The sequence below is a fragment of the Onychostoma macrolepis genome, chromosome 08 (genome assembly GCF_012432095.1).
Source record: "Onychostoma macrolepis isolate SWU-2019 chromosome 08, ASM1243209v1, whole genome shotgun sequence".
NCBI lineage: Eukaryota > Metazoa > Chordata > Actinopteri > Cypriniformes > Cyprinidae > Onychostoma > Onychostoma macrolepis.
In genome coordinates, this window is record NC_081162.1 from 14154223 (window position 1) to 14176030 (window position 21808).

General features: G+C 35.8%; 1 protein-coding gene and 1 long non-coding RNA gene across 4 annotated transcripts; both read left to right on the plus strand.

Annotated features, from left to right (window-relative positions):
• Positions 1-1636: 1636 nt before the first annotated feature.
• On the plus strand, positions 1637-10154 carry LOC131545244 (uncharacterized). Of its 3 annotated transcripts, XR_009272373.1 has the most exons (4): positions 1637-1867; positions 2053-2161; positions 6244-6327; positions 8109-10154. It is a non-coding gene; the product is annotated as an uncharacterized LOC131545244 (long non-coding RNA). The 3 variants fall into 3 exon arrangements; XR_009272372.1 differs by having other exon boundaries at positions 1819-2161; XR_009272374.1 differs by lacking the exons at positions 1637-1867; positions 2053-2161 and adding an exon at positions 2185-4639.
• Positions 10155-11060: 906 nt separating this feature from the next.
• mov10b.2 (Moloney leukemia virus 10b, tandem duplicate 2) lies at positions 11061-21361 on the plus strand. The gene is made up of 22 exons (XM_058784150.1): positions 11061-11447; positions 11544-11652; positions 13138-13319; positions 13522-13760; positions 13874-14123; positions 14385-14519; positions 15107-15266; positions 15344-15498; positions 15597-15773; positions 15851-15998; positions 16184-16351; positions 17007-17104; positions 17214-17311; positions 17414-17512; positions 17751-17853; positions 18364-18481; positions 18589-18780; positions 18897-18968; positions 19081-19206; positions 19653-19741; positions 19826-19941; positions 20868-21361. Exons 1-22 carry the CDS (start codon positions 11296-11298, stop codon positions 20927-20929), a joined length of 3048 nt encoding a protein of 1015 aa, XP_058640133.1. The 5' UTR covers positions 11061-11295; the 3' UTR covers positions 20930-21361.
• Positions 21362-21808: the final 447 nt, after the last annotated feature.

The following is a 21808-nucleotide window of genomic DNA, read 5'->3' on the forward strand; positions in this document are numbered from 1 at the left end:
CACAATTAAAGTCTGGCTTCTACAACTTTCACTTAGGAGCAAAAATAAAGGTTTGAAATTCATCGTAATAATTATCGATATCGACTGATATGAAACATTTTATTGTGAATGTTTTTTTTTTTTGTTTTTTTTTGGCCATATTGACAAGCCTTACTTTCAAGGAAACTGATTGACTTCAGAAAAGTTTCGATGCCATTATCATTTAATGCCTGATAAAGTAGCATTTATTCGTTACCGGGGAAACTGCTATATTTTTGCTGTCCCAAAGACGCCAGAGACCTATTGGCAGAGAATTAATGTGCATTTTCAATAAGCCTGTTTGTTGTTTTTGTTCAGATCAATATGAAAATCCACACGTGATTTTATGCAACAAACACATAGAGCTGTAAATTTGAAGAAAAAAAAAAAGGTTTATGGGCTGAAATGTGATGTTTATCATTTATGTTTAAATATTTCATATCCAAATAGTAATTTATGTTTCAATATTATCATATTGATGTCTATTGACTAGGGCAGTCTTGGCCTAATAGTTAGAGAGTTGGACTTGTAACCTGAAGGTTGTGGGTTTGAGTCTCAGGTCTGGCAGGGATTGTGGGGGGAGTGAATGACTGAGGTGAGACCCTTGAGCAAGACACCGAATCCCCAGGTGCCGCAGCATTGGCTTCCCACTGCTCTGGTTGTGTGTTCACAGTATGTGTGTTTGTTCACTTCTCACTGCTGTGTGTGTGCACTTGGATGGGTTAAATGCAGAGCACAAATTCCAAGTATGGGACACCATATTTGGCCACACGTCACTTCCTTTCCTTATCATTTTATATGACATTGTTTTAGTGTATCTGAACCTCTTAAACCTGTATCTGAGCTGTAAATCATGTTATCGGTTTAATATGTTACTAGACATTGCTCTATCCCGCTCATACCATATTAATTTTATTTCTGCAGGTCTTAAAAAAGTAACAAAAATCCTTAAATTTGATTTTAAAAATGCTGCAGATACCCTGTAGGCCTAAATAGTTAAATAAAATTCCTTCCTTGATATTTGTTGATATTTGTGTTTTGAAAAGGAGGACAGACTGCATAGGGCCCAGAGGTTGAAAGGGTCCCAGAATGGGGGCTCAGAAAACTCAGTGGATGGGTGTAGCATGGGTCAAAGAAGAGCACAGTGCAATCTGAACAGGGGCGGTTCTAGACCCTTTTTAGATTGTCATTGACTTTTTTTGTTTGTTTAATTTGCACACCGCTTAAGTTCCCAGCCGGCACATGACCGACCTTCAACGTTGAAATATGGTTGAAATAAGGTCAGTTCTTGTTTCAACGTTGAAACAATGTTTAATGCTTAACGGTTGAAAACCAACCGGTACATGACCAACCTTCAACGCTGAAATATGGTTGAAATAATGACAGTTGTTGTTTCAATGTTGAAACTACGTTGAAATAATGTTTAATGCTAAACGGTTGAAAAAGGGTAATAAAAGCACTTATAAATCAACTTTTATTTTATTTTTTATTTTTTTTACAAGATCTGTATGTTGAATCACTTAATGTACAGAATAAATAATTTCTGCCTTTTAAATTATTATTAAGATCGTTATTATTATTTTATTATCATTTTACATTTTTATCATGAAACCTTCTGGTATAACTATTATCAACAACAATAAAACTAAACACATTGCGCTGCCTTACCACGCTGAAACAATTCCTATTGGTTATTTAACCTTATTTGCTTTGATCATGATTGGTTAATCTGGCTGTCATTAATGGAACTGGCCAATGAAACTGTGTGCGCCATTTTAAGTTTGAAAATATGACCGTTATCCTGACAGTCTTTCTGAGTGAGAGAGCTGCTGCGCAATAAAACTGCTAGGTCGGTCCCGAATTATTGGATAATTACATAAAAAACCGTTTACCACTAAAGCTATTATTATATTATAGATCCTATATTCTCATTCAATTTAGTCATCAAGTTTCTAATTTTATATACCGGTACTATTTATGTAAACGCTGCCTAACTTTCATGTGTTTGATGGGCGCGCGCGTTGAACATTCAAGGCAAGCATTTAAACTGGAGTGGAGGGAGTTTCCATGGAAACGGGGCGGCAACTCAGCTGACAAGTAGCAAAAAAACTCTGTCTCTCACTGTTGTTTTTACTGCTTTCAGGTAAGTTTAGTCCCTAAAATTACACAAATAATACATACAACTGTTCCTGGCACTTTCTTACATGTAATTGACACGCTTCTGTTGAATATTTACTGTACAGAAATGGTTCAGTGTCATCGGAAAAAGTCCGTTAGCATCACAACCGTGAGCTAACTATAAAGGCCAATTCACACCGCACAGACAAACGCCAACAAACACCAACAAACAAGTTGGCTCAAGTTGGCTGTTGGATTTAGAATTTTATTAAAAATAACTGTCATGTTCACACTGCCCCAACAAACACCAACAAACTTCGAGTCACAAAGAGTCAAGTAACACGGTGTCTAACTTACACCGGACGCGACAGTTGTCCCATCGCGCCGCATCCAGTGTATACAGCGTCACTGATTATAATCTATAGAACCTCTATCAGGCCCGGAGTGGCCATCGGGAGAACCGGGAGAATTCCCGGTGGGCCGCTCTGCCCCGCTCATAAATTGGGCCGGCAGACTCGCCTGCTTTTTTTTTAACATTTATTTTAATTTTTTTACATACACAGAATAACGTCTATGTGTTTAAGTTACTGTGTGGCTGATAACTAAGCTAATATCACTAGATTTGAATTTAACTTTAAAATATGACGTTTTCTATTGTCAGAGCGCATGCGCCATCTCTCTCTTCCTCTACACAAGCGCGTGTCCCAGGTCGTTGCCATGGAGACAAACCGAAACCATTAACGCTGTGGTGTGAGTTAGCGAGAGTGCGCTAATCGCGGGAAGAATAAAATGGATACTCACAACCGGCGTGACGTCATAGAATGTCTCTGAACAGATTCACGCCCACTTTTGGGGGAAAACAAACCGCCATACAGCATCGGATCGAGGAAGTGGACTAACCTTACAACATGCCAAAGAGTTGTTGTGTGGTTGGGTGCACCAATAATGTTTGTAAAAACCCAAATTTAGCCCAGGCTACCTGCCATCATCATCCATATCTTGCTGTTATGGAAATATCATGAATTACGGATGATGCTATCGAAAGCTAAGCCAGGCTAGTTGTATGGCTGGATAGAAAAGTGCACTCAGTACTCTAAATATAAGGACATAATATATACATTTAAAGATGTTTACTTTCAAATACGAAGTAAAATCATTCACTGGTTTACCTGGGTAGGGTTGCACCAGCCATTCGTAAGTTCTTACTTAAATTAGAATGTTAAGTCCACACTAGAGGCTAGTAACTACTTGCTAGTTTGTAACTAAATTTGTACTTACTTCGGTTGCACCAGTTGTACGTTAAGCAGGACGTAGCTAGTAGTTCGTAAGCTCTCCGTAAAGTAATGCGTAGTCGCATAAAATGACGTTTACCCTAAATCATCCAATAGAAACCTTCAAATACACGAGCAGAACTTGTTTAAATGTTATTAATTTTAATTTATCCTTCATTCTAACTTCTTTTGCTTCACCTATACTAACGGTAAAAACGAGTTTCCATTAAAAACCATACATTAATAACATTAGTCTATACGTAAGCTAATTTTATATGTAAATAACATTCAGAAACTGTAATTGAAATAAGGATCAATAAATACTGAAAGAAAAAAAAAAACATAAGAAATGCCATTTATTTATTATTTCATCTGACATGCGCAAACACGGACCGAAGTGCACAGAGGCGCGCTGTAGATGGGGTGTTGAAGACGGGCTTCACATATTCACATATTGTTCTCTCTCTTAATACGTAGGCTACGTGAGTGTGAATGTCAGCAGCATCATATATGCCTAAAGGATTGGAGGTTGTCAGGTAAAAGAAGAGCATATTGATGCAGTTCACTCAGTCTGCTATTTTATTCCAACCGTTACTCCTGACCAGACGCGTCCGTAAATATTTAGTTTAAACGTAGAGTTACACTTCAACTAAGTGTAATGGTGCAACGAAAAAATATTTAGTAGTGCGTAAGTTGTAACTTAGTGTCCATTTACGTCAAAACTAGGCTAGGTTGTAATTTACGTGCAGCTGGTGCAACCGGCCCGGTGATTAGATTAGGTACGAGTAAATGTCCGGCAAGACACCTCTGGCCACTGGGTGGGGTTGTTACACCAATTTGACGCTGGGATAATGAGTTTTTAAATTGACCAAATTAAGTTTGTGGATGTATCTTTCACGCTCTATGTCAGGCAGGGTGTACATATAATTACTTGACATGTTTAATCTGAGTGATTTCTTAAGTTATTCACGCCTGCCGGCTGTGTACGGACGTTGCTTTGTGCCGCTATTTTGTATTGAAGTCTATGGGAAGTCTAGTTTATTTTCCCCCAAAAAGGGGCGGTGACGAAATTGACAGTTACGTTCCCGGATGTGCCGGTAGTGCGTATAGTAAAAAAAAAAAAAACAGGTTAAAAAAGAGAAAGACATTGGAGGATGACGCGGCCAAATGTGCCAAACTGACAAACATTTTTTCAAGAAGACAAACGAGCACACGTGACCTGGCGACTCAAGGTACAGTGACTAGCAACATTTACAGCAAACGCTTTTATCCAAACTGACTTACATTGAAGGAATTTTTTTATTCAGTTTAGGTTTTTTTCTATTGATTGTCTGTTTCAATTAAATGTAATTGATTTTAGCCTGTTCTTTCTTTCTTTCTTTCGAGATGCTTCCTGATTTTCCATTTAGTTATTGATGACTGTTTGGCAGCTTTCAATTTAAAAAAAAAAAAAAGCAGAAATGTTTCATATAATTTATTTCATTATTTTATTTATTACATTGACGTGGATATATATTAAAAAAAAACAATAGTGCAAAAAGTATATTTCTTACTTTATCTTCGTTTAAATGCAAACCATTTTTTCATAATGTAACAGTTGGACTACTTGTTGCAGAAAACTCAGTATGTGTTATTGATATTTATGGCCATATTTATATTATTCATATTTTTTATTGAAACACGTCAAAAATAAATATAACAGGATAGTAAGAACAGATCTGTCACATCATTTATCCAGATTCCACCACGGTGGGAGGGGGTTGGATGGGGATAGGTGGTGGGCTGGTCTTGAGCATTACACTCCCGGGCTGAAAATGGATCCCACTCCGGCCCTGACCTCTATTGTATTTTGTCTCGTTGCACCGCGCCGCTCGCGTCTGGTGTTGATGGTGGAAGTCTGATTGGGGACGAAACTGATGATCCTGTAACCAGAATCAAAATTGTATTGTTATTAATGTCTTTTCGTGTCATTCTTCACCTGAAAAGATGGTGAATAAAAAGGAAAGAGGCCGTGGGTGGAGCACGCTTTAAGTGAAATATGCGCATCGTCATGGAAACGGTTCGTGGCACGTCAGAGTTTGTTGTAGTTTGTTGGAAAACCCTTTCACACTGCTCAGACATTCCACGACCAACAAACGCCGATTAAGCATGTTCAGTCGGGTGAAAACAAACTCCAACCAACTCCAACCAACGCCAACAGGGGTAACACACTGATCCAACAAACTCCAACAGACTAGTTTGTTGGAGTTTGTTGGCGTTTGTCTGTGCGGTGTGAACTGGCCTTTAGAGGTAAAATAGCTGGATTTGAGCTCTTATTTATGAAAGTTTGGGATTTTAATCACAGATTATGTAGATGAGTGATTTTTATAGCTTTGTAAATGTTTTGCTGGCAATTTGTTAATGGATGAATTGAAATAATCTAATTAATTTAACCTAAAAGTATGCACTGTACTGTTAATCAACTTAAAGTTTCATGAACTAAAATGGGCTGAAGCTAACGTTATTTCAAATACATTTTTATCTTTCGTTGTAGACAAATATTGATAAAAATTGTACTGTGATTTTAGGAGTGTCAGAAAAATCCCTCGAATGCTGCTGAGAGAGCAATTGGAAACATAGGCGATCTGAGAAAGCATATTAAATAACTTCATATTCATTTTTCCCAATATATTTCACCCATATCATCATACAATCTTTGTTTCTTAAGATTTTTTTGTATGTTCTGTACATTATTCTCTCTCATTTCTGCATTTCACCCCTGCCGTAGTTTATTTCTAATAAACCTGACATTGTATACTATTGTTGGCTCTGTGACAGATTGTTTATGTTCCTATAGTCTTCCATGCTGATGGCCGTGTAGCAGAGTTGGAGGGGACCTCTTGTCGAAGAACATCTCCAAGACACTATGAGCATCTGACTAGTAAGTAAAACCTCAAAACATTCAAAAATTTATCAGATATTAAAAAAATATATATCAAATAAATATAACATATTTTTGGAGTCCTGTATGTCTTACAAGGCCATCTCGTTTAACACTGCATGAGGACACTACAACCAGAGAGGTACAACATAATTCAAAACGAGACACAGATGATAATAAAAAAAGTGCTTTGAAATTAAAATTCATAATGGTAAGACAGAACCAAGTACCGTGACTGTGCCTCACTTCAAAGTGAAACAGTCTGTAATGGTCATCTGCCATGCCAGATCGATGGTGAAGGTGGGAATTATAAGTTTGATTTTCTAGACTTTAAATGTACTAAAGTGTTTGTTCAAGTAGACTTTGTTGCTTGTGGAAACCTCACACAAGCCTGAAAGGTACTTAACTCTAGATCCGCCAGAGGTCGCTGTATACCTAAAAGCGCCAGCGGGTAAATTTTACCCACACACATGGCAACTGTTTTTATATGACTCAAGAACATATTATTTCACTGTATTATGCCACTGTCTTCACAAAGAAGTGTCTAGAGTCATGAAATGATTATGTCTAGTCGTCAGCTATATTTTTACCCTGTTGTTTTATGTTCAAGACTTTTTAATGCAGCCTACATTAATCCATAATGGTCAGTAAGCTAAAAAAAAAAAAAGCCTGCACTGACAACGAAAATTAGAAGGTAGTAAATATTTGGGTGGTGTAATATTCTAATACAATGTCATTAATCAATATATTAGGATAATCCACGTTATTTAAATTACTAAAATAGCCAATAGACAATAATGAGCAATAATAATTGACCACACTGCATAGGAAGATGCTATGACAAATTCAAGCGCACAGCTTCACCTAGGCCCAATTATTAATTTGTTTAGTTATATCATTTATAATTTGAATAATAGAACACCGCCAATAAACTTCGGGTAATCAAAAAAAATGTTTTATTCATTACATCATAGATGTAATAGATTTTTTTGATTTTTTTTTCTTCAGGAAACGGCCAGACTAGAATTATAGCAACACAGTAGCGAACAATAAACGATATGGCAAGACAAAAATTAAATAATAAAACCAAAGTTTGACCAACTATGAGTAACGTTAGGCTAAAACATCTAAATATGATGTCTGGATCACTGTCAGATGAGCCGTCAGATGCTGAGCCGACCCAGGACGCATAACTTACCATCAGACTCTCCATCACTCATGGTATTTAGTGTTTCTAATACCGACCTTCCATAAATCGCCTTCTTTTAGTCATTTTGACATTATTTTTGAAACTGATAACCGCTAAATCGGTGAGTGAAAGGCATTGCCTAGAAATGTACGATGTTAAAACACAAACGTCAAGAAAATGACAGCGTGAAAATACATGCATTATATAGCGGGTAAATTTGATCCGTGCGGCGCTTATAGGTCTAAAAGCTCTGTTTTTTTAATCTGGTTTTATCTAAATAATTTTTAACAACATTGGATTGTAAATTACATAATTTTAGTAAAAGCCAATGACTGGGAGACTTGAATGTTTTGTTGAAAATCTGTTATGTACATTTGAAAAACAGCCACAGGTCAAATTTACCCCGTGGCGGTTCTAGTGTTAAGACTTAAAATCTTATTTGCACTCTTGAAAACTGTTCACCAAAGACTAAATTTCAGTCTAGCAGAATTTTCTGCACACTTCACCACCAAGATCAAAATGAGCGTTGTGAATGTAAAAGCTTCACATTACATTTATAACAATCATTGTTAATGTTTGAATTGTATTTCAGGGCTGTTCGTGAAGACAGACAATCAAGAGATGTTGTGACAACCTGGACAGAATTCAGCTCCAGATCCACCCTCTTCTCACTCACAAGGACTGCTGTCTACTAGCATATTATGTGTTCTCTTCAGAGTTAGGTGCATGGAGATATTACCTGATTTTTAGATATATATATATATGAAGAGTTCAGATGCAAAAGCCTCTAAATGCCATCTGAAATTTTCTTCTAAAATGAGCATTTTTCTCAAGCTCCTATATTTATGTTCAGTTATTTAATTTTAATTGCATAGAAAAGGACCAATATATTGCCATTAGAGTAAAATAACTGAACCTAAACATAGCAGCCTGATAAAAATTTTAGATGGCACTTAGAGGCTTTTGCATCTGAACTCTTCATATATATACACACACTATATTGCCAAAAGTATTGGGTCACCCCCTTCTAATGAACAGGTTTGACTACTTTAGCAATTTCCATGAGTACAAATCTTAATGTTTAAGCTTATAATGATATTCTAGGGAATTGTGTGCTTCTAATTTTAAAGCAAGAGTTTGGACAGGACCCTTTTCTATTCTAACATGACAATGCCTCTGTGAATAAGGCAAGGTTCAAAAAGAAATGATTGATTTAGTCAGTATGGAAGAGCTTGACTGGTCTGCAGAAAGCCAAGTCCTAATCCAAGCTGAACACGTCTGGTGTGACTTTAAGTGCAGATCTTGAGCCAAAAACTCTTTACCAAACACCAATTTGATTGGTTGAATAGAGAAGAATGTGATTAGTTGAGAAATTGTACATAGTTAATGATGGATCTTAAATATTTAAATACAGTGTGTTGTATGCCTACTAAGACTTGCATATTTGTGCATAATATTTTGACCCTGGATGCTTACAGAAGGATGATCTTTCATTTATGTGCCAGAAACATCATAAGCATTCATAATTTTGTTGGTTCATGCTGAACTGGTATTGATAAATGTACTCTTTATATTAATAAGTCTGTTTATATTGTCGCTGTTTTTAAGTTACATTGTCTGGAGAGTTTTTCAGTGTCCAAATGTTGTTTGTATTCTATTTATTATGAAGGGGCAAATTATAATCTTGATAATGAAAACATTTACATGTGTGGAGATTTAATTTATTTACATAAAGTTTGAGTAAATGGGAATATATTCTACGAAACATGTTTTAATTTATTTAATTAAATATTTTAATGCTTTAAAATATATTTGCATTTATAGAAATCTAATATATTTACATGTACAGAAATGTAATTTTTTTTTTTTTTGACAAATATGTTAACAAATATTAGAAATCAATATATGGACGGCCAAAATCAAATATTTAAATATATTTTTAATATATATTTCAAAATATATTTACATGTATTGTATAAAATATATTTTCTTCTATTTGAATTTAAGATATTTAAATATCAAAATATATTTATTAAAAATATATTTCGATTTATGTGACTTCTGTATGGGGTGGTTTATGTATTTTTGGTCAAACAGACTTGAGCAAGTTTCCAAACTATAATTATTTATTTATATATATTGTGTGAATCTTTGCAGTGTGTATGAAATTAGAATGAAAAGCTTTTCCCCTCTGCATTCTGATATATCATTAAACCCTTAATAAAGTGCTTTGTTGTTGAGTGAGAATTTTCTCAAGAAATTCTGTGAAAGTGTAAGTACAATATAGATATACTGTATATATATATACAAGTGCTGGCTTGCGAATAACTTTCTCCAATTAAATGAGGATAAGACCGAGATGATTTTATTTGGAAATAAAGGGTGTGTGGATGATGACTGCCTGAGGTTGTTTCCCGGGAAAAAACTGTCTAGCGTGAGGAACCTTGGTGTCATTTTTGACTCCGAGCTTAAATTTGACCGGCAAATCAATGCTGTCGTTAAGAATAGTTTCTTCCATCTTAGATCAATATCTAAATTGAAATCTATCCTTTCTTTTGATGATATGGAGAAGGTTGTTCATGCCTTTGTGTCATCCCGTTTGGACTACTGTAATGTTTTGTATCTGGGTGTGAGTCAGGCTTCTCTCTCCCGTTTGCAGCTCGTTCAGAACTCAGCTGCCGGACTTTTAACGGGTACTAAGAAGAGAGAGCACATCACTCCGGTGTTAATGAAACTACATTGGTTACCCATACGTTACAGAATTCAATACAAAGCGTTGTTGTATGTTTTTAAGTCTCTGCATGGCCTAGCACCTGAGTATGTTACTGATTTAATCAGCCATTGTCAATCCAGTAGATCTCTGCGATCAAATGATCAGTTGCGTCTCATGGTTCCGCGATCCCGCTTAAAATGTAAAGGTGATCGGGCTTTCTCTGTTGCAGCTCCTAGGCTCTGGAATAACCTTCCTTTGTCAGTAAAAACTTGTCATTCATTGGGTGTTTTTCAGAGTGCTCTTAAAACGTATTTGTTTTCTTTAGCATTTGACAATGCTTTGTAAGTTGTGTATGTCATATGTTGCATTGTTTTTATGTTTTTGTTTTTATTTTCTCTTTTATACCCTCTGTTCAGCACTTTGGTTCCACTTGTGGTGTTGAAAGTGCTCTATAAATAAAGTTAAGTTGAGTTGAGTATATTTAAATTCTAAGAAACTTATTTTTCCATTTGGCATAATTGTTCAAAAGTTTTTCTTTAGAAAATGAAGCATCTCATCCCTGCACTGCAGATTTATGGACATCTAATTGTTAGAATGTTTTTTTTTTTTTTTCATTTTCTTATTTATTTTTTTTTTTTTTATGCCGTCCGGTTGCAAATAATGTACAGCAAGTTTTATTAGTTACTGAAAACACGAAATATGCACCGGAAATCATAGTTTACATCTCAGTGTTGACGTTTAAGCTAAGTTGCAATATTAACAATTTCCAAAGTGAATGCTTGCTTGGACATTTAACGACGATCGACCGTTGAAAGGTACGCCGGTGAAACAGGGTCACAATATCAACGTTGATCCGTTTTGCAAAATCGAAAGGTAATTCACCATTGGTTCAACCAAGGTACCTGACGTTGTTTCAACAGTGAATCAACGTTGAAATGCCGGCTGGGTTTCGTTTTGTCTGCTGTTCCGTAGAAACAGCTGCGCCTGCTATATATGAGAGAGTGTAGTCATAAACAGTTCATTTTGTTTCTAGTAACTGACCTAAGAGCTTCAAGTATCAAACAGTATGAACAGAAGAAACAGGAATAATTATCTCTCTATAGCCGCTGTGCGCGCAATTGGACTGGACTTCATTGAGATGCTAGAGGAAACCAACAGAAGATCCATTACTGACCGAAACACACTCTGCGACATCTACAACAAAGAGTTTCGAGATAGGTAAACCGGTGTCAATGCACATCAGTGAACGTCTGTATTAACTTTAATTCAGTTAAATGAACAAGTGCATGATCAATTGCACACTTGTATTCACAGGGACGGTGGTGTCAAAGATCCAAACTTCTCTAGAGTCATCTTTGCTTTGAGAAACGGTAGCAAAGCCCGTCTTTCCCGATCAGGAAGGCATGTTTACTTTAACACCAATGTAAGAGATCGTATTATTTACTATTTGGCTACCAGTAAGCCATAAATTATGCACATTTGATGTATCACGTGAATACTCTTATCAGCAGGACATTTTGAAGGCTAAACTGTTACTTGTTATTACCGTTTCCTGTAGCCTACTGGTATTTTGGTAACACTTTACAATAGGGGTGCACAAATATGCATTAAATAATGCTTAACTAATGCACAGACAATCATGAGTTAATGTATAACTCATGATTAACTAAACCATTTATTAATGATTACTGCATCAGTAACTAATGAACATTCAATATGATTCAAATATTAAATAATCAATGAATTGTTATTAGTCAAATGTGTCATAATGTATTAATTACCTAATAACTTATTTTATTAAGTAATGAAGTAAATTCATATGTTGATTACCACATTGGTTCGAAGGCATGCCTTTAAACTTCCAGTTGTCTGCTTTAATTAATCATAAGCTAATGATTTGCAATCATTATGTTATGACTTTACTTGTTGAGGCACATGACTATTAACTAATTGTTAAGTAATATGTCATTGTGGTTATAGATTTTGAATTAGTTAGTTAGTCATGTGCCTCAACAAGTAAACTCACACCATAATGATACCCATGTAAATCATTAGCTAATGATTAATTGGAAGCTTAAAGGCATGCCTTCAATCCAATGTGGTAATTAACGTATGAATTTACTTCATTACTTAATAAAATAAGTTATTAGGTAATTAATACATTATGACACATTTAACTAATAACAATTTATTGATTATTTCATCTTTGAATCATATCGAATGTTCATTTGTTGCTGATGCAGTAATTGTTAATAAATGGTTTAGTTCATCATGAGTTATACATTAACTCATGATTATCTGTGCATTTGTTAAGCATGAATTAATGCATATTAGTGTCACCGTATTGTAAAGTGTTACCGGGATTTTCCATTAGCTCGTGCACATTTTTGGTGTGATTTGTATATCTGAAAACAACAACAACAGTAATAATAAATGAAGTTTGAAACAGTAGTAACACCCTCCCAAATTACAATAAGGTGTTTTATTCTTATTTAGAATGACAAGTTAATAGCATTTGGGTAAACAAGTAAACACAATACCACACTAGTACACTAGAAGGTAGATTTTGAATGCATTTTTTCATATGTTTGTTTTGTCAGTTTGGGGCTGTCGCATGTATTTTCATTACTTTTACTTGTTTCCCATTACAGTTGAATTTGACCAAAAAATAAAACAAAGTTGGATATTTTGTATACCAAGTTTTGTTTAGTGATTCAGAATTTATTTAACTTGTTTTGTTTTATTATTTTTGTTCGTAAAATAGCTGAATCTATATTAGGCTATTTAATGGCAGTTTTTATTTTATTATTTAACAGTTGTGCATTCATGTATTGTCTTAAGAGGGTTGAGATCTTAAAATATGTGATGTATTTTCAACACCCTGCACTCATGAAAATTTTACATCCAGGTCCGAATCAGGCTGCATGATCAGTGGTTTAGACCTTGTCGAAGACAGCAAAACCAAACTACTCCCGCTCTGGGTAATGTTAGCTCATTGTCAGCTACTAGTGTTCCAGGACCAGGTGATGGAGTCAGAGGAAGAAGAAGATTGGCGAAAGACATCCTACAGCGACTGAACACTACAGACAGGTGAGCTGGTATGCTTGAATTTTACCAAGTGACTGGATGAAATACATAGGCTATACAAACATTATTTAGTATTTCTCTGATTATTATCTGTAGTACTCTTGTATTGTAAATATTGCAATTGAATTTCACAAATGCTTATTTATATTTATGTATATAATAACATCACAAATACATGTCCTGTAGCTGCTCTTCTCTTTCCCAGGTCCTTTTTTGTAGCTGATAAGTATGGGGTGCAGGTGTCCTCCGGGCTGTATATGGAAAGTGGAAAGATTCAGATCAGTGTGGATCGGGCAGATGTTTATGAGCTGAAGCTGTTTGTGGAGAACACGGGTCAGGATGCCGTGTATTTCACATACTACACTGCTCTTCGCTGGCTGCAGTATTTCACTCTGGAAGACAGCAGAAGAGTCACACGTAACAATCCACTCCGTCTGGAGCCACGTAAGTTATTCAATTGTAGCATGTTGTTTGCAGGTTATATCTGCATATTCTGGTTTTACACCTTTACTGTGATCAATCGGAAATGAAGGTAAACTCATTTGTTTTTCAAATAGGTGAGAAGTATGAGGTGACTGTGAGATTCAAATCCAGTCACGTTGGAGTTTATTCTGCTACTCTAGCATTTGAGTTTAAGCAGAACACCCAGACCACCTCCCGTCCCTTCCACATTGTGCGCTTCATTGAAGTGGAGTACAGGACTAAGCTTGCAGCATTACTGGGTCCTACAGAACCATACAAACCTCTGAGACTCAACATCTCTGAACCCGAAAATTGTAAAGTGGACGAGGGCTATCCACCTGAGGGGTGAGAGATTATTTGTTTTTATAAAATAAAAAATATTAAGAAATTATAGTTATACAAATTATTTTAATATGTTTTATTAATTAAAAATGAACAAATTCATAATTTAAATAAATTAATAATGAAATGAATAAAAAAAATATATACATATTATGTCCTCCTTAAATTTATAGAAATGTAAATTAATTTATTTACTGTAAATTTTATTTTATTTAAATGTAATTTATTTATGTTTGTATCTCCGTTTATTTCTCTGTTCTTTAGTTATGTTCAGAACTTTCTTGAAAATGTTCTGCCACTGGGGAAATACACTCCTCCTCCTGACATCCCTGAACTAGCCAAGCTCCTGAAAGATGGCTGTTCTTCCCGGATCCTCAGGGGAAAGTTTGGGGAACTTCAGTTAGTGTCCTTTAAGTGAAATCTTATTATAATTTAAAATAACTATCTTCTGTTTTAATACATTTTAGAGTTTAATTTATTGGTGTGATGGCAAAGCTGAAATGATTCTAATATGCTAGTATTTTAGTTTGTTAGTTTTTCATATGTCTGATTATGCCATTTGGAACTGGTCTGAGATAAATTTTAGGGTCAGATGTTATGAGGATGTAGCATTTGTTGGTTCAGTTCATGCATTCACTGAGAATTGAACCCATGACCTTGGCATTGCTTGTGCCGTGCTGGTTTGTTTTGAGCTGTGACAGGAAAACCAGAACATGAACTTTGACCACCTCTGCAAGGGTTTTTTACTTAGATAATTTCATTCAAAATGTTTTGTTGATTGTGCGTTTGATTATTTTAGGTTTTATAGGATGTTTCAAAAAATATATATGATTTTTGCATCCTCCTTTGTTTGCATGTTTCATACTTTTGCATCTCTGCATGTTACAACTGTTATATGTAATTTAGAGTTATGAATGTTCCTGACACAGCTCTGAATGATAAGAGAAATAATGAATGTTTCCTTTAATGTGTTTGATGTTTTCTAGGTCATTACTGCAGAGTCCGCTAGGCTTCCATAATTATGCAGAACGTTTTGATTTACTGCTGTATCTGGAGGAGTGTCAGATGCATGTGGATATCAAGAGATACAACAGAGATCAAGTCACCTTACTCAAAGACTATGACAAGAGACTACTGGTCTTAAACGTGAGTGGAAATATCTTTTAATTTGCATAGGATAATATAAGGTTTTGGGGTCTGATTGTGTATTTCTTGGATTAAAGCTCCCTGGTGTTTCGGAGAATAGACCATCAGTCCTGAGGGGAGATCACCTGCTTCTCACCAAGAGTGAGGAGGTCAGTTTCTCAACTGTGACCAAATACAAGGGCTATGTCCACAAAGTGGAACTGGATCGGGTCAAACTGGGCTTCTCTCGAAGGTATGAAGAATGAGTACATTTTTAAAAAGTGCATGTGGCGTAATCATTCAAAATCATTAACAGATGTCTGATCTAACATGTTTTTGATGTTTGTTAAGGTTCCTTGAGCATGTATATGTAGATAAGATGAAATTCCGTGTGGAGTTCACAGTGAATCGTCTCCCGTTAAGACTGCAACACAGAGCAGTACACATGGCGGTCCAACACGGGCTCGGAGATGTGCTGTTCCCCGTAGGCTCAAGGAGTTTGAACTCTGCGTCTCCACCTGCACTGAGGTAAGATCCCTATTAATATGTTATTAAAACTTCAGAATGAAACATTATGAGTATTTGAGCACAGTGTGTGTCTCTAGGTTCTTTGATCAGCAGCTTCAGAGGAACCCTGAACAGTACAGTGCAGTATGTCACATTGTGGCCGGTACATCCAAGCCGGCACCGTACTTGGTGTTTGGACCTCCTGGCACTGGTAAAACAGTCACAATAGTGGAGGCCATCAAACAGGTAAAACCGGTTATGGCACACAGCAGAGTAAACACAGCCTCACCACATCTTCATTAAAATGTCATCTCGTAGCATTGTATGGGATTATGCTTGGATTATTTATGAAAGATTTCACCATTCAGTGGAATACCTGTTGCATTCAGTCATTCTTTCTGTTTGTTTCTCTGTTTCTCAACATCTCGCAGGTGGAGAATAATATACCTGGTGCCTGCATCCTAGCTTGTGCTCCATCTAACAGTGCAGCTGATCAACTGTGTGAAAAGTTGATCACTAGTCAACATGTTGATGCACGGAAAATATACAGACTTTATGCTAGCTCACGCGATCCAAATGCTATCCCTAAATTTCTAAAGGTTAGTGTCTGTTTAAGAGTAAATAAAAGAAAGGAAAAAAATGCATCACACTGACATACACTAAGCATTTAACTATCCTCTTACCTTACTTACTTTATATGTCATGCTTTAAGGGTTAATGCAAATAAAGGGATAGTTCACCCAAAAATGAAAATCACCCTGAAGCCATCCTAGGTATATATGACTTTCTTCTTTCAGACAAATACAATTGGAGTTATATTAAAAAATGTTCTGGCTCATCTAAGCTTTATAATAGCAGGGAATGGGGGTTGAAATTTTGAAGCCCAAAAAAGTGCATGCATCCATCATAAAAATGACTCCACATGGATAAATTAATAAAGGCCTTCTGAAATGAAGCGATGCTTTTGGGTAAGAAATCTTGACCCCCATTCACTGCCATTATAAAGCTTGGAATAGCCAGGACATTTTTTTATATAATTCCAATTGTATTCGTCTGAAAGAAGAAAGTCATATACACCTAGGATGGCTTGAGGTTGAGTAAATCATGGAGTAATTTTCATTTTTGTGTGAACTATCCCTTTAAGTAAGATTTAAGTGACAAATGCCCAATGGTGGTACTTTATGTAAGTATGTTTATAGTTTTTATTTTGACTGTTCATGTTGGGTGTGTGTGTGTGTGTGTGTGTGTGTTTAGAATATCAGTAATCTGGAGGGAGAGATGATTGTTTTCCCATGTAAAGAGGATCTAATGTGCTACAAGATCCTTGTCAGCACTCTGGTCACCGCTGGCAGGTGAAGGGCATTATCTTATCTAAACACAGTGAACTCTCTTTCGCTCTCTCTCTCTATCAGACACATGACACGTGATTTATAGCAGTCAGTAAATACTGTGTGCGTGCAGGCTGGTCACTGGTGGTTTTCCTGTGGGTCATTTTTCTCACATCTTTGTGGATGAGGCAGGACATGCTATTGAGTCAGAGACCATCATCTGTGTGGCAGGTGTGTTTGTCTCATATGTACTGTACTGTAGTAAAAGTCCTAAGTCTGATAGTAGTGAGATCCATAGACGGTATTATTGCATGTCTCATTGTGTGCATGTAGGTCTGCTGAATGCAGAGACTGGACAGCTTGTTTTGGCTGGAGATCCCAAGCAGCTGGGGCCAGTCCTGAGATCTCCTCTTGCCATTAATCATGGGCTTGGTGAGAAGCACATGCAGACACACACTCACTCATTCTACCTATTAGCCGATAATTATTTTTGTTTTAAAAATATAATATGTTCTGTAAAAAAGTATTGTTATTGTTTACCATTTAAGCTTTAACTATTGCTGACACATGACTGTTGTCCAATACAAATGGAGACATTTGCAGAAGCAAAATGGTGTGTATGAATGTGTTTTACTGCAATGTAATCTGGAATTGTGTGTCTTTCCTGTAGATGTCTCTTTGCTGGAGAGGCTGATGACACAGAATGATCTTTATAAGAAAGATGACATGGAGTTTGACAAATGCTACGTTACCAAACTTCTTCTGAACTACAGGTACTTCTGAATTACACCAGTCAAACTTTGTTTTTATTTTTGCTTCTCACATTGGACCCCTGGGACTAAAATCTAAATGAAAGTTCTAAATGATGCCTCACAGGATATCAGTTAGGGAAGCATGATATATCAGTACCATATTAGTTACTGACCATCCTAAAAATAAAAAAAAGTATAACAACTGGTTAAATTAGTAATCTTTTGCAGATCTCAAAATGAATTTACATTTTTCAAACTGTACATTATAATGCCCAAATTCACTTGTAGCATTTAGAATGTTGATTTTAGTTTTTAGTGTTTATTTATTTGTTTGTTTACAGTGTGGAATAATATAATATAGAATAATACAAATAGTGTTACATTTTTAATATAATCCGTTTATTGGTTATCAACCATAACATGATAATAGTTATAATCTTATTAGAATTTTAATACTGATGCATCCCTAGGATCTATTATAAAATTTTATAGACAGTGTAGCATGCATGTTTTTTAATTGTCTCTCTCAAGGTCTCATCCATCCATTCTGAAAGTTCCTAATGAATTGTTTTATGATGGGGAGTTGGTGGCATGTGCAAATGAGATCAGCTCCAACCAGTACTGCACCTGGGAGCACCTTCCCAAAAGAGTATGAGACCTATTAAACAGCTGTTTAGTTTAGTCTCTGTCTCTATGGTTACAGACATTTTGTTTCCAGGAGATTTGCCTATTAATATGTGGTTTGTATTTTTCCAGGGATTTCCTGTGATTTTCCATGGAGTGCCTGGGAAGGATGAAAGGGAGTCAAACAGCCCCTCCTTTTTTAACATCTTTGAGATCGAAATCATTGTTGACTACCTGAAGAAGCTGCTCCTGACACAGGCCAAGAGGGGAATCTCTAGAATCTCCCCCAGAGATATTGGCATCATTGCCCCCTACAGGAAACAGGTGGAAACTGCTCTTGGACAGCCCATAATATAGCAGATAAAATAGTCATGACACTTCTATCAAATCTCTGACTGTCTGTATCATCACTTTACTTTTTGTGGGGTTTGATTTTGTAGGTTGAGAAGATCAGAAGGGCCATCAAATCAGATGAAGACCTCGAAAAGCACATGTGCATTGAAGAGCTCAAAGTTAGTTGGGATTTAAGCCTTCTAAACACACTGTTAGTGCCTTTTATCTTAAAATAGGATGTGAAAATAATATAACAGCTGTCTTCCTTTGTATGTTTGGTGGATTATGTAGGTTGGTTCCGTGGAGGAGTTTCAAGGCCAAGAGAGGAAAGTGATCCTGGTGTCGGCTGTTCGCAGCAGCAAAGAGCATGTAGATTTGGATGAAACGTTCAATATTGGGTTTCTTAAGAATGAGAAGGTATTGTTTAAACACTTTAAATTGATCCAAATTGACAATAAAGACACATTTTCTGTTTCATATAAATGATGCCCTTTTAACTTCTATACATCAAAAAATCCTGAGAAAAGTATCACTTTTTTCTACAAAATTAATCAGCAAAACTCTTTTCTACATTGATAATAATGAGAAATTTCTTAAGCAGCAAATCGGCGTATTATAATGATTTCTAAAGGATCGTGTGACACTGAAGACCGGAGTAAAGACTGTTGAAAATTCAGCTTTGCATCACAGGACTAAATTATGTTTCAAAATATATTAGAATAGGAAACAGTTTAACATTTCAAATGGAACAAATATTTCAGAATATTCCTGATTTTACATAAGAGACTTGCTAAACTCAAATGTTGTAACAGTAAACACACTTTAGTCTTGAATTTGTCTTTGTTCATGTCTCTTTTCTTCAGAGATTCAATGTGGCGGTGACCAGAGCAAAATCTTTGTTCATCATGGTGGGAAACCCCACCATTCTGCGGACTGATGAAAGTTGGGGCAGGTATAAACTGTATACTTCCTACTTACACATGGATGAAATGTAAAGAAAGCTGTTCCTCTAAATATCTCTTGTGTATGTTTATAGGTTTATTGACTTCTGCTTTGAGGAGGGCGGTTACACCGGGATTTCCTTTACCAGTGTAGAGGGACTAGAGGAGGTTGAAAGGCGTCTGCTTGCTCTTAACATCCAGAATGAGAGCGGTGAGATAGGTTTTAATCATTAACTTAATATCTGTCACATCACATTGTTTGACTTCAACCATAAACCTGTTTTTCATACCACAACTTAATTGGTTTCTGTAGATTTGAAAATGAAACTGGTTTTAGTTTAATGCCTTCAAAATACTTGCTCATTTAGGAAAGGGAAATACATGAAGTAGTCACGTGTGTCTGTTGATGTTTTGCCAAAAACAATCGTGTCAGATTTCAAGCTTAAGCAGTTTTGCAAATGCTATGTTGTCTACATCCGCACTGCAAGCAGGATGTTGTTTTCCTGCCTCCGTTTTTTTTTCCTTCTAAAAACTGGTTGTCAGCAGTTTTTCAAGTTTTTTAGGATTCTTAAGACTTTTTTTTTGGCTGCATTCAATCATAGTTAAAAGATATTTCTTGATTACACTTTATTTTGATAGTCCACTTTAGACATTCTACTAACTATAAATAACTACATGTCAACTAATTCTCGTTAATTTGCAACTACATGTCTACTAACTCTTAGAGTAGACTGTTAGGGTAGGTTTAGGGTTAGTAGAATAAGTTTACATATACTTGCAAAGTTTCTCATAGTATGTTGTGGACCCAGCAAAATAAAGTATTAGAAGTTATTAAGCAGACAATCTACTAATACTCCAATGACTGCTAGTTGACATGTAGTTGCAAAGTTACTTACTGTTAGAAAAATGTCTAAAGTGGACTATCGAAAAAAAAGTGTTACCTATTTCTTTAATAAATCATGTTTATATTGTTCAATGAATAATTAGCTTATGCTCAATTTAAAAAGTACAGTTACCAGCAGACTTGAAAAATGGTAATAGTACATAATATACAGTAATAATATAATAGTAATATAAGTAATAATAGTTTCAAGAAGGCATGATGTGGAAAACTCACTGTTGTTTTTTCACCCCTAGTGGAAACTGAGGAGAGTGCAGTCCAACAATATGTGAATCCTGAGTGGAGACACGATTACTAACAGAGAAGGTCCTTCAACTCAAGCCCGTCAAGCCTTTTGAAGCTGGAATGGAAATGCTGGATCTTTCGATTCTAAAGCCGGGCACACACTATGATTTGTATGGTCCTTTACATGTGTTGCTTGTCAGACTGGAAGAAATGACCCTAAAGGCATCTTGGGTAAAACAAAAGCTATGGCACACTGTGCAACATTAAAGATTTTAAGTCAGACTGCATGAAAAACATCGTAGTCAAGACTTTGTACAGTGTGAACCTGGCTTGAATCTAGAAGTGTAATTGTAAAGCTTGCATGTAACTGAATTTTAATCACTTTAATCAGATAACAGAAAATAATTTACCTTAAAAATATGAGCATATGGACTGATTCATAAACCACTGATTTTTGATAGTAAAATGCCTTTCTTATTCCTACATTAAATCTTTCATTATTAAACCACTGATGCATCAAATGATCTGTTAGATTGTCAAAAGAAAACCTCTAGTGTGTAGTTTTCCAGTTTATGTCTCTCCCTTGTGGCTGTTGGGAGTATTGCTGTACCCAGCTGAGTTACTCTGGGTTCCAGTGATGTTTGAGCCATTTTCCTTATAATGTACTGTTAGACACCAAATGCCTACAGACTTTTTATAGCATTTTAGAGCCTAGGACTGTTACGGAGCCCGCAACATCAGCACACCTGATCTTGTGGTATCTATCAAGTCAGCAGGAATATTTTCTTAGTTAAATAAACTATACCAATTTTAGGGACAGTACTTTTTTTTTTTTTTCCTCCAAGGACAGAAAAATACCTCTTTCTCTCAGTCACCTCTACCCATAATTAACCTAGAAATTTTGTTCCCTAGTGTTTTATTATGATTCTATGAGGTAATGCTTTCCTCTTAA